This window comes from Sinohyriopsis cumingii, chromosome 1, assembly GCF_028554795.1.
Source record: "Sinohyriopsis cumingii isolate HCF-2022 chromosome 1, ASM2855479v2, whole genome shotgun sequence".
NCBI classification, from domain to species: domain Eukaryota; kingdom Metazoa; phylum Mollusca; class Bivalvia; order Unionida; family Unionidae; genus Sinohyriopsis; species Sinohyriopsis cumingii.
This window is the reverse complement of record NC_142961.1, coordinates 184762564-184776189: the sequence shown is the minus strand read 5'-3', so window position 1 is coordinate 184776189 and position 13626 is coordinate 184762564. Positions and strand designations below refer to the sequence as shown.

The following is a 13626-nucleotide window of genomic DNA, read 5'->3' as shown; positions in this document are numbered from 1 at the left end:
AACTGATTTCTCAGCGACAAGAAAATGAGAACCTGTTAAGCATCATCCTGCGCTACCGAATTCCATCAGAATGATTATCATAGGACCATCTGGATCGGGTAAGACGCAGTTATTACTTAATCTGATAATGAGATGGTTGAAATGGGATAAATTATATTTAGTAGCACCATCCGTTGATGATCAACGATGTTATGAAGTATTACAAGATTTTAACGAAAATGCAAGATTACTGGACGAAGATAATGATATCATAGAGTTTGTAACAGATATTGATGAAGCACTGTCCGTTGATGTTTTAGACGGATTTATTAATAATTTAGTTGTGTATGATGATGTAATGCTAGATAAACAATCAAATCCAGCCAGAATATTTTCTCGCGGCAGACATAAAAATACAGATGTGATCTATGTTACTCAGTGATATACACAAATACCAAAAGTGATCAGGGACAATTGTAACATTTTAGTTGTGTTTAATGGTGTAGACACACACACGCTGCGAAATATTCATCAAACCTGGTGCAGCGGTGACATGGATATAATTAAATTCAGAAATTTCTTTTCACGAGCGCAAGCCACTCCGCATGGATTTATAACAATAAATTTGCACGATCCTAAAACAAGATATCGTGTGGGTCTTGATAAAATATTTGGATAAATTAATAAATTTAATTAAACAGATATCATTAATATAATGAACAACTGTGCGTGGTTAATTCAAGGAACAACAGATAAATGCAACAAAAGGTGCCGTGGAGAATATTGCAGGAGACATAATTATATTTTAAAGAAAAATCCTCATGCTGGTTCACGAAGTTGTGTTGGATGTAACAACGGCGTTAGAGGATTATATCAGAGTTGTAAAAATTGTCATGGAAATCGATATCGAAGTTTAATGATATATTACAGAAAAAGAAAGAACATAAATCCAAAAATAGAAAAACCACCATCAGAACTTGAATATTACTTGAAGAACAAAACAAAAGATTCCCAGGATTCAGATGAAGATTCCCAGGATTCAGATGAAGATTCCCAGGATTATTGAACAGCAGAGAGGGTCCTGTCTACAATTCTGTTTGGGACAAACAATAATCGTAGATGTGGTATTGACTTCTATGAAGGGTCACTATTTTTTTTTGTCTAAAAAAGCGTACGTGACGCGTTAAGTGGTCTGTTCACCCTCTCTGCTGCTTCATACTACTGGCTTAATGAATACTGGTAGATTGTTGTCTTACACTTCATGTACACAATATGTAGTCATTCATCATTCTACTGGCTTAATGAATACAGGTAGATTGTTGTCTTACGCTTCATGTACACAACATGTAGTCATTCATCATACTACTGGCTTAATGAATACAGGTAGATTGTTGTCTTACACTTCATGTACACAACATGTAGTCATTCATCATACTACTGGCTTAATGAATACAGGTAGATTGTTGTCTTACACTTCATGTACACAACATGTAGTCATTCATCATACTACTGGCTTAATGAATACAGGTAGATTGTTGTCTTACACTTCATGTACACAACATGTAGTCATTCATCATTCTACTGGCTTAATGAATACAGGTAGATTGTTGTCTTACGCTTCATGTACACAACATGTAGTCATTCATCATACTACTGGCTTAATGAATACAGGTAGATTGTTGTCTTACACTTCATGTTCACAATATGTAGCCATTCATCACACTACTGGCTTAATGAATACAGGTAGATTTTATCTTAAACTTCATGTTCACAATATGTAGTCATTTGTCATACTAGTGGCTGCTATCTTGTCATTTAAAAATGTCATATCCAAATAAGACAAATTCATTGGAAAATATATGTGTTTTTTGTTATTTTCCTGAGATAGTGCAGTAGGGATTGGAAATATTTCTAGCTTGTGACCGATACAGTGAGTGGGTGTCATTCTGACAACCTACTACACAAATGGGAGAGATATGCTCATCTGATTTAATACCACTTCGGTAATCTTTTTCTTTCTCAATCTCATTTAATCGTGGTCACTTACCATGCATTACTGGATTGTTACTTTTGAAAGGTAATGTCATTATTATATCTTCTGTCCATGTACAATTCTTAATATTTGTAAAATATCACTAGAGTATTTGCATTAAACATAAACTAAAACAACTTAATATATTAGTACACTTAAGTCAATTCACAATCTCATCTTGTAAAATGTATGAGAAGATACTATAAAGAAATGTATGAGCCAGGCAACCTTGCCCTATTCAATATGGAATAGAGGATTGCAGCAAATAATGGTGGTAAGAACAGCAAAAGTAATTAGCATGCTCAAATAATGTAAAAGGAATAAAGACACAAATTTAGGACAATATTACCAAAATCTAAGGCTTGAGCAAAATAAGAAGCACAACAAATGATTTTCCTGGATTCAACCAGTATCAATTAGAATTTTGTTATGAGGTGTGGTATTCAAATAAATTAGTGAGCTGAGAAAGGCTAAATTGTGCACTTGGAACAAAACAAATGCCATATTTAATTTGTTCATTACAGGGCTAATTTCAAACTTGGTGACAGTTTACAGAACAACTAGCTTTCAAAATCTACATAGATACATCTATGTTTTATCACTATACCATATATATTCACTTAGATGTCGAGACATACTGCAAATAACAAAGATCCTGATCTGCTGTAGCATAATATGCCTGCAGATCAGGGTCAATGTGGTTCTATTTACTATTCCTAATAAACTGCAAAGACCCAGATCTGCCTGTATATTATGTGAAGGCATATCTGGGTCAGTGAACTCAACATTTGGGCTCATCTTATAAGCATGTATATGCAGTAATTTTCATAAATATTATAAAACATAACAGTTAAAAACAGCTATATAATCATCTTGACTGATGCTATCATTCTTATAGGAAGCAAATCCAGAGACACGAGACAAGGCAATCCTTACCATCACTGATATAGATGCTCCTACTGAAATCTAAAATCTGAATAATTAGAATATATGATGTAATAATTTAAACACAAATTTACCTATGATCTGGAAAACCATGTTCATTGCAGATAATGTTGTGTTATATATTGAAAACAAAAACACAGAAGTACAAAATGCAGTAAATGTCAGTTGGAAATGTGAAAACTAAATTTGCCCTGTATTTTGTTCCATTATTATGCTATCATGATTAGATAATCTGGTATTATCCCAGATCAGTTTTATAGGTGTGCGATGATAAGACAATCCTTACAACAGCCATTATATACTCTGAGGTAGGATTTCAGATCAAAAGTTGACTAATCTACAATGAATTAAAATAGTACAAGATATAAGAAACTTAAGTGCAAAACAGTATTTAAGACATACAACATTTTGTCTCATTGTAAAGAAAAGAGGTCTGAATCAAGTAGGTACGACATATAAAGAATAATATGACAACAGCCAAGAAACTTTGGAAATAGGAATGGCAAAATCTTTGTAAAATCACTCATTGTAATGGCATTCCAAAATCCTACGTAACCAATTTCTTGCCAATATTGGATTTGGATGTATGTCATGCAATAATAGTTCTTAAATGAAATGAATACAGACACAATATAGTTTTATCTAAGTTTTTGGACATTCTTTTCCTTTTCCAGATTCTCTCTAGGTCCAAAAGATAAATGTGTTAAACATAGGAGGAATTTCAAGGAGTCCATAATTTAATTTGGGGATACTTTCTATAAAGCATTAGTAGCCAATAATTTTACTGCACTTTGATAAAAAATCTAAAATGGTTATGTGCAAAAAAGAATGAGTTGCCATCTGTTTTCTTGCTACATTACATGTTCCAAGCCAAAATAATACCATTCCATTAAATTAATATATGTCTTGGCAAGATCCTCAAGACTCTGAGAGAACATCAATGCCTTGTTGTTTAGTTCTCCAGCTTTGGTCAACCTATGTAATTTTACTGCAATTCATGCCTACAATGTGTAACTGAGATTTCAGGTATCTTCCTTTACTATCTGAGACTACAACTAAACTGGCACCTTTGTTAATTTTACATCCCCCTTTTTGACAATTTCATATTTTGTATTCTTTTGATTTCAAAAAACATGGTTCATAAGTGTTCAATATACAAGTTCTTTGCAAAAACATATTCAGCTGTAACACATGACTGCAAGACAGCATATGTCTGAAGAGTGAAATAAATGCAATCCAAAAATAATCCCATGAACAACACATACATTAACTTGATTATTTATGATCACATACTGAACATGTAAAATAATAAAAAATGATTTTGGGTGATGCAAACTAAAGACATTACATTTTACTTAAATGGGGAAATCTAATGATAACACCATCCCTTACTCAGACTTAACATGTCAACATAGAGCGGAGGATCAAATTGTCATTAGTTTTCCCATTTTACAGATACAAACAAGTGCATGTGAATTCAGTGTATGTAACAAAAGTCCAAAAGCACAATGACCAAATATGACAATACTGCCATATTTATATATGTGAAGACTGATGTAGCATTGACTCTTTTTCTAAGAGCATTTGGTACAGAACCATTTTTCATTTTCTGTGCTACTCCACGTCTCGTCAGCTATGCCCTGACAAAACCAATCAAACCATTCATCACACAAATCACACTGAATCCACAACTCACCCTCTGAATAATGATGTTTACATACAGAGCAAATTGAATTATCAGTGTTGCTTTTGTCTTATTTTCCATTTTCTTCTTTCCTTTACCCTTTCCTTTACCCCACCATAGTTCTTTTTCTAGTACATGGCTGACTTTAGCTACAGCCGGAAGTGTCTAAATTACTGCTAGCTTTCGAAGAACTGGCAACAGGATTATTCTGTACTAAAACAAACTGCATTGGCATTTCATTCAAAGCAGGTATTACTATACATAGCTTATTAATTAGACCACTCTTCTGTACATTTCCTGCTTCTATGCCATATCTATGCCATTGGATTTACATAGCAAAATCAGATCTGATTTCAAGAAGCTAGTAAATACTACAGCAATCAGATCATAAATCTGTGATTTCAGTTTTAATTGAGAATAGAGTTTATTTTCTGACTGATCTTCCAAGATATATTTCATGTCCAAAGCTAATGTGTTTGTGCTTTGATCTCATAACCACGCTCTTTTTCAAACTGTCTGATTTCAATTTTCCAAGACTGGTAATGGTGTCTTTACTGAATTAACTGTCACCTATTCTAATGTAACGACCTATCAAATCTTCATATAGATCTCTGATACATGAAGCAATCATAGTGTCGTCCACATGTGTGACACTTATACTGGGATCAAACTTTATGTACAGCGACCTCCAATTTTCAAACAGTGTCTCATCCTTAAGTAATACAGTCTTACAATACTGTAAACTCCCTGCACCATGCCAGTGTAATGCATCTGCATGTTGATACTGCCTCCTTTTATCATCAACTTACAAGAAAAAGTCAAATACAGAGTCCTTGATGTTAGTTAGACCATGGTTGATACTCTGTCTTCTTTGTGTCTCGTGCAAGGTCTGATTATACTTGCTATTGTTTCCCAAATCAGCAGCTGAAGTTGTAAGGTGGTCTAACATTTTTACTTGTAAGAAACATTGACTGACCAATATTGTCCTTTGTGTACAAGCTGTTCTTTCCTTTCTTCATATTATGGTATCTACTATTTGCAATACATCTCCCTGCAATATACCTTAAGTTTCCTTGTCCTGGCTCTGATACAAGTATGGAAAGTGCATGTGTAACTTGTGTGGTACTGAAAATGTCAGTACTGTAGTATTTTTGTCCAAAACAAAAATCTTTCCAAATGCAAAAAAAGTATCATCATTTGGCACATAATTCAAGACATTTTCAAGAATTTTGATGCATTCTTGAGACACTGAAAACTGGTAAACTTCAGAATAATATTTAGTCCATGTCTTTGAATCTGGTTTTCCGACCTCTATACTACCAAATACTTTATTAAAGATGCTTTGAATTTTTTGGTACAATATCCCCAAAAATGTATTCAACTCTACCAGTGGCTTTTTGAAGATTTTTGTTAGTGTTACTTTTAATCTCATTTGTTCTGGTGTTATTGCATTATCTGGGATAAGTTGTTTCATTTTTGTATGGTCAACATGATACTCTAAAATGTCATGGTCAGCTGTGGTTAACCTACATTCTTGGTCACTAGATGAAGCAGGCATGTCTTCTCCAGTGGACAACATTTCATCAACTTCTAAAATTTCTCCATCAGAAAAGTCAGAGTTATCAGAATCAAAACCTGTTCAAACTCAACATTCATTGTCTGTACCTTTGAAAATCCAGAGAAGTGAAACTCAACATTCATTGTCTGTACCTTTGAAAATCCAGAGAAGTGAAACTCAACATTCATTATCTGTACCTTTGAAAATCCAGAAGTGAAACTCAACATTCATTGTCTGTACCGTTGAAAATCCAGAAGTGAAACTCAATGTTCATTGTCTGTACATTTGAAAATCCAGAGAAGTGAAACTCAACATTCACTGTCTGTACATTTGAAAATCGAGAGAAGTGAAACTCAGCATTCATTGTCTGTACCTTTGAAAATAGAGAAGTGAAACTCAACATTCACTGTCTGTACATTTGAAAATCGAGAGAAGTGAAACTCAGCATTCATTGTCTGTACCTTTGAAAATCGAGAGAAGTGAAACTCAACATTCATTGTCTGTACATTTGAAAATCCAGAGAAGTGAAACTCAACATTCATTGTCTGTACCTTTGAAAATCCAGAGAAGTGAAACTCAACATTCATTGTCTGTACGTTTGAAAATCCAGAGAAGTGACTGTCATATGGTACTCCATATGATCATGCAATGTTACATAAGATTATCTAATTGTGTTGGCTCTGTGAATTCTACTGCCAATAGACCATTTCATACTGAATTTAACTGAGTTGCTCCATAATTATCCGAATAACCTCTCGAGTTACTTTATACTCCAGCCAATCAAACACTGGTGGGTACATGTACATAACAAAATGGCATCCATTGCTATTTAGAAATATTTCAGAAATAAAATTAATTAAATGATTGAAATTTATATGTAAATTGTCCACAGACTTTCAAAAACAAATCTGATAAACTCATATGAAATGCATTTTATTATAGTGACGTTTCATTTGCACAGAAATGGTTTGAACAACTTGCTCTTTGATTGTCAGGATTAAATTTGTTTACTTCGACACCATTTCCTTACTTACATATACATATCCAGATGTAAACAGCTCAAAGCTACTCTCTCGCATGGGCTTGAAATCCGCCCTGGTTTCCAGAAAATAAAACAGGATGATTCCAATATTAAATTTCGTCAATATCTGCAGCAGCATCGCTGTTGAATATGCATTTTTTAACTCGATAAACGATGTTGAAGTAGTTACAGAAGTTGATGCTGATGCTGAAGCGTTTGCCATATTTTGCCTACCACCTATTACGGTCAGCTGACCACCCGCCACGTGATCAAAATTCCGAGCAAATTACTAAGTTCACAGAAGTTTGCATGAAATGGGCTATGCCAACCAACAAGAACAGTTCTGCTCTTGCCTCCCCCATCCTCCAACAAGTCCCATGAAGACAGCAAGTAAGAGGCTAATAGCAAGTCTCTTGCATAATTCCCTGTCTGCCTCTCAGTTTCAGGGTACATACACAACAATCCTATCCAAGTGTTAGCCACTGACTAAGCCTTATAATCTGGCATTACATCATCTTACCACACCACCAATTCCTCCCTCAATGGTCATTAACAGTCAAACCCCATTGGAACAATGGCAATGTGTACCTACAATAACTGAATATCATCAAGTTTTGCATAAACTAAAAGTTAATAAATTATCATTTAATGCACAACAAAAAATACTGAATTGTACGAGAAATGATTTAATACATGCATGCATAAACAAATCCAATCAACTACCTCACATGGCTGCTTAAGTGCTGTTAGCTCTACAGGTCGTAACATGTATACATTTTGCATAAAATTTCGTGTATGGATATGTAAACTAGCGATATAAAATTACACAAGAATTAACCAAGTTAATCCACAGGCATTTGATTCTGGGGAAACTAATGTGTACAATCACCATATAACATTAGTTTCCCCTGAATCAAGTGCCTGTGAGTTAATCCTTTTTTTTTTTTTTCTCTTCTCCTTAACAATGTAATCCTATATGAGATTCAATTTTGTGTTTGGGTATGCAAATTAGTGACAAATAACTACACAAGAACTAACCAAGTTAATCCATGTCAGTTGAAATTCGGGTAATTACTTAACTATTAATTAAATAAGTCTACAATTATATAAAATTAAAATAAAAAATCTTTCTTCACGCACAAACAGAGATCACCTATACAGCCATTCAGAAAGCGCTTAGAAAAAATTCAACATGCCAAGAAAAGTTGTTAAATATTTTCCCCGGCAAATGTCACATAGTCTTGAGCACATGTAACGATCGGAACACCGAAACGTGTTATATGGTGAGTGTACACATTAGTTTCCACAGAATCAAGTACCTTAGTCCGAGTTTCCTCTGACCCTTGCCACCCCATTTTTTTATATTTGGACATTTATGTTGGGGTGTAGGGTCAGAGCGCATTCCCTATCAAAAAGTTGGAATTCGCCGACACCATTTGGTGTCGGCATGGGGTAGCCGCTTTCTAGCCGACCCAGCACACTTTAAGGACCTTTCATCGAGATATACCTGCATGAAATCGATAGGAATATGATTTATTTTCTCAAAAATCGTGAGCCTAGCATTCGTCATATCTTTAATCCCCTGATACACGAGACGAAAGCACGTCGTTGCTAAAATTTGACCTGGATCTGGCCATTTGTATTCCTAGTCACATGACTACACAACTCTCGCAGCCGACATCTGAATGACATCAGAGGTCATCAGTCACGTCATATCAACAACAGATTTTTTCTAGTGTTGCTGTAGGAAAACAAATCGAACATATAAATAAAAGTAATGTAATTTTTATAGAAAAATTAAAAAACAAACTTCTCAAAATATTTATTGTGAAAACAACGACGAAAATCTGTAAATGTTGCATAAATTTTGAAGAAAACCAGATTCACTATGAAGAGCACGTGTCAATGTGATAGTCACGTGACACCGACAAAAACATCGCTGACACGTGTTGGTTACTTCTTGAAAACGGTTTTCTCCACCCTGCTGCGATACCGACAGGTTTCTGTTCGTTGCTCTCAGAATAAATATGTTGAGAATTAAGTGTGCATTATATTTATTTACAAATATTAAGTGACTTCTATATAATATGTCCAAATTCTATGTACAACAACTTGGGAAATTTGTTTATTTCGATATCACGTGACTATATGACCTCTGATGTCATTGACATGTAGGTTCCGAGAGTTGTATAGTCATGTGACTCGGAATGCAAATGGCCAGATCCAGGTCAAATTTCATCAACGACGTGCTTTCGTCTCGTGTATCAGGGGATTAAAGACATGACGAATGCTAGGCTCACGATTTTTGAGAAAATAAATCATATTCCTATCGATTTCATGCAGGTATATCTCGATGAAAGGACCTTAAAGTGTGCTGGGTCGGCTAGAAAGCGGCTACCCCATGCCGACACCAAATGGTGTCGGCGAATTCCAACTTTTTGATAGGGAATGCGCTCTGACCCTACACCCCAACATAAATATCCAAATATCAAAAAATGGGGTGGCAAGGGTCAGAGGAAACTCGGACTACAAGTACCTGTGCACGCCAACTCTTGGACACTTGACCTGGTCCGGCCCTGGCTGCAGTAGTAGTTGACATTACATGCAATCCAGAGTATATACACCCTTACCTCGTTTTCTTCATCCTGATCGATACTGGTTGAAATTCAAAAATGCAGCGGCCTTAAAGCAGTGGCGTCATAGCTGACGGTTGCACTTTCGTTTTTATTACATAAGCTTGGGTCAGACCAAAACCGACAGTTATCAATTCTCCACGAGCTACATCTACATTCCAGCCACAACAGAAAAACAAAAGAATTAATATACATCCAGAGACACTTCTGTACATTAGTCAATATCAATGCAGACTGACAAACTGAGAATTACCATCCACCATTTTCTAACACGTAACAGTAGCGTGGGTCTGTTGAGTGAGTGAGTCATAATACTATTTATAGTATCAGATATTATAAAATTGCATTACGTCATTGTTAACACTGCCACCCGTTTCACAAAGCAACTAAAGTTAACGGCTATGGAGGGGGATTACATCAACTTAACGCACTGATTTTTTGTGGGTTTTAAGCGTAAGAAAATTTGACGCTAATTCATCAGTGAACTTCACAAAAATATCAGTAGAAAAGTTTCTTACGTCCAAGAAACACTTGCGTACAGTGGGAGGTGATGTAGACCAACAAGGGGTTGTCCGTAAAGGACGTCCGTAAGGATGGGGGGAGGTGAGGTTTGTTCCAATGCGGACGAGAGGGTAGGGGTGTAAAGGACCTTGCGGACGTCCGCAAGCTTGTATTTTTTGTTATGATATTCCGTGTTGAACAGCTGCTTCAGGCCTAATGCGTATATTCCAGTATGTTTTGCGGCATCCTTAATGGGTGATCTCTAAGTATAAATTATTTGTTAATTTCAATTTGTACGATTCGTGCCATGGAATACAATTATGTCGTGCATTTCTGCGCACTTAAAGTTTCCGTCTACAATACTGAAGCAAAACGCATACTCAGTTCGATCGATTGACGAAAATAAAATGTTGCAATGCTTACCATTTATAAAAGGCAATTGTTCATACTAATATTAATTTTGGACACACCGGATACCACCCCCTTGTTTTCATAACTCGCGAAAGGTCGGCCTATTCTGCGCACAGCTTTGAAAAGATGTAATATTTATCTATCCGGCCATAGAAATGAAATATATTACTTTGGACTGTTTCTTTCAGCACTTCAGTCGAGTAATTAGGTCAGGTTTGTAGCTAGTTTTACAAAATTCAACGTAACAATGCCATGGCTAGAGCTATTAAGCAAACTAAACCGATCCTGTAAAAAAATTAGCAAAGTTCAACATTTTATATAAAAAATAAGCTAATATGGGGAAGAGAAACAACAATGAATAGGATGTAATGTGTTTACAACGTCTTGTTTATGGCGAAAAATTACTAACGCATTTAGAAACATACTATACGCCCTGGAATTTCGTTCCAGCGGCAAGTTGATACGTTGGGTCGCAGACGATTTTTTACGTGTGGGACAACTTCTTGCAAAATGGGAAACTTGGATTAAGATGCAGAATTTTTTAAGGTTTACATTTCCATTATTTAAATAATGTATTAGTAGTGAATAGGGATACCCTACGGACAATGGGAATTAGCATTAAAAACACCCTTGGGACACTCTACGGACAATGGAAATTTAACATGGCGAAAAATCGTGGGACACTCTACGGACAAGGGGAATTTAACATGGGAATAAATCGTGGGACAATCTACGGACAAGGGGAATTTAACATGGGATTTTTTTTTTTTTTAATTTTTAAAAAAAGGGGTAGGCAATGGAAAGGCTATCTCTTTTCGAGAAATATGGCTGGCCCTGAAAAGGGCCTTTGGGTTTTCTTCTTCTTCTTCTAATTTCTTCTTTTTCTCCACCAAGTTCTTATTTTATCTCCTACACTCTTCTTCCCTTTCTTTTTTTCTTCTCCTCCTCTTCTTTCTTCCTCTTCTCATTTTCTTCTTCTTTTTCAATTTTTTCGTTCCATTTTGTGACGATCGTCGATAAATACCTATGTATCTATAATCAGCTGAAATTCCTATGAAATCCCACTATCTATTTATAGCTCCAACTTGTGGGTTTTTCCTTTGGAAAATCCCACTGTCTTTTTATAGCCTCAGCTTCAGTGACGTTCCTGTTTATGAATTCTAGTATATATGTATAGCTACAAAATGTGGAAATCCCCAAGTCGATATTTATAGTCTCGAAATTTCCAGCGTCAGTGACGTCACTGTACTGAACACTAGGGATAAATATCAACAGTGTTGCAAGTGGCTGACCTGAATACGCGCTACTGTAGGTAGGTAGGTAGAGTGTATCTGATAGGGATAAAGTGAGTTTTATACGGACAAACAGAGACCAATAGACACACACAACGTACGCGCGCAGACACACACACACACACAAACACACACACAACGTACGCGCGCCGACATACTCACACACACACACATACACACACACACACAGAAACACACAACGTACGCGCGCAGACATACTCACACACACACACACACACATAAACACACACACTATAAAATAGATAAAATTAGTAACTACTTACAATATCAACTTCTGTGACGATCGTGGATAAATACCTATGTATCTATAATCAGCTGAAATTCCTATGAAATCCCACTATCTATTTATAGCTCCAACTTGTGGGTTTTTCCTTTGGAAAATCCCACTGTCTTTTTATAGCCTCAGCTTGAGTGACGTTCCTGTTTATGAATTCTAGTATATATGTATAGCTACAAAATGTGGAAATTCCCAAGTCGATATTTATAGTCTCGAAATTTCCAGCGTCAGTGACGTCACTGTACTGAACACTAGGGATAAATATCAACAGTGTTGCAAGTGGCTGACCTGAATACGCGCTACTGTAGGTAGGTAGGTAGAGTGTATCTGATAGGGATAAAGTGAGTTTTATACGGACAAACAGAGACCAATAGACACACACAACGTACGGGCGCAGACACACACACACACACACACACACAAACACACAAACACACACACAACGTACGCGCGCCGACATACTCACACACACACACACACACACACACACATACTCACACACACACACACAGAAACACACAACGTACGCGCGCAGACATACTCACACACACACATAAACACACACACTATAAAATAGATAAAATTAGTAACTACTTACAATATCAACTTCTGTGACGATCGTGGATAAATACCTATGTATCTATAATCAGCTGAAATTCCTATGAAATCCCACTATCTATTTATAGCTCCAACTTGTGGGTTTTTCCTTTGGAAAATCCCACTGTCTTTTTATAGCCTCAGCTTGAGTGTTTCCTGTTTATGAATTCTAGTATATATGTATAGCTACAAAATGTGGAAATCCCCAAGTCGATATTTATAGTCTCGAAATTTCCAGCGTCAGTGACGTCACTGTATTGAACACTAGGGATAAATATCAACAGTGTTGCAAGTGGCTGACCTGAATGCACGCTACTGCAGGTAGGTAGGTAGAGTGTATCTGATAGGGATAAAGTGAGTTTTATACGGACAAACAGAGACCAATACACACACCCACACAACGTACGCGCGCAGACATACGCACACACACACACACACGCACACACACACATACACACATACACATACAGAGGGAAGAGGAAAAAACAAACCCCAAATATACTATCAACACAGAAGGGAGATGATACAAACCCCAAATAAACTATCCACACAAACGTACGCGAACGCATACAAACCCCAAATATACTATCAACACAGAAGGGAGATGATACAAACCCCAAATAAACTATCCACACAAACGTACGCGAACGCATACAAACTCCAAATATACTATCA

At 36.1% G+C, this 13626-nt stretch overlaps 1 protein-coding gene across 2 annotated transcripts in view; it reads right to left on the bottom strand.

Moving 5' to 3' along the window:
- LOC149808523 (uncharacterized) overlaps positions 1-10137 on the bottom strand; it is a 126732-nt gene extending 116595 nt beyond the window's left edge. For both annotated transcript variants that reach the window (XM_089978417.1, XM_089978425.1), the window contains exon 1: positions 9850-10137. In XM_089978417.1, coding sequence (XP_089834543.1) covers positions 9850-9863 — 14 coding nt within the window. In that variant the 5' untranslated portion in view covers positions 9864-10137. The remainder of the gene's footprint in view (positions 1-9849) is intronic.
- Positions 10138-13626: the final 3489 nt, after the last annotated feature.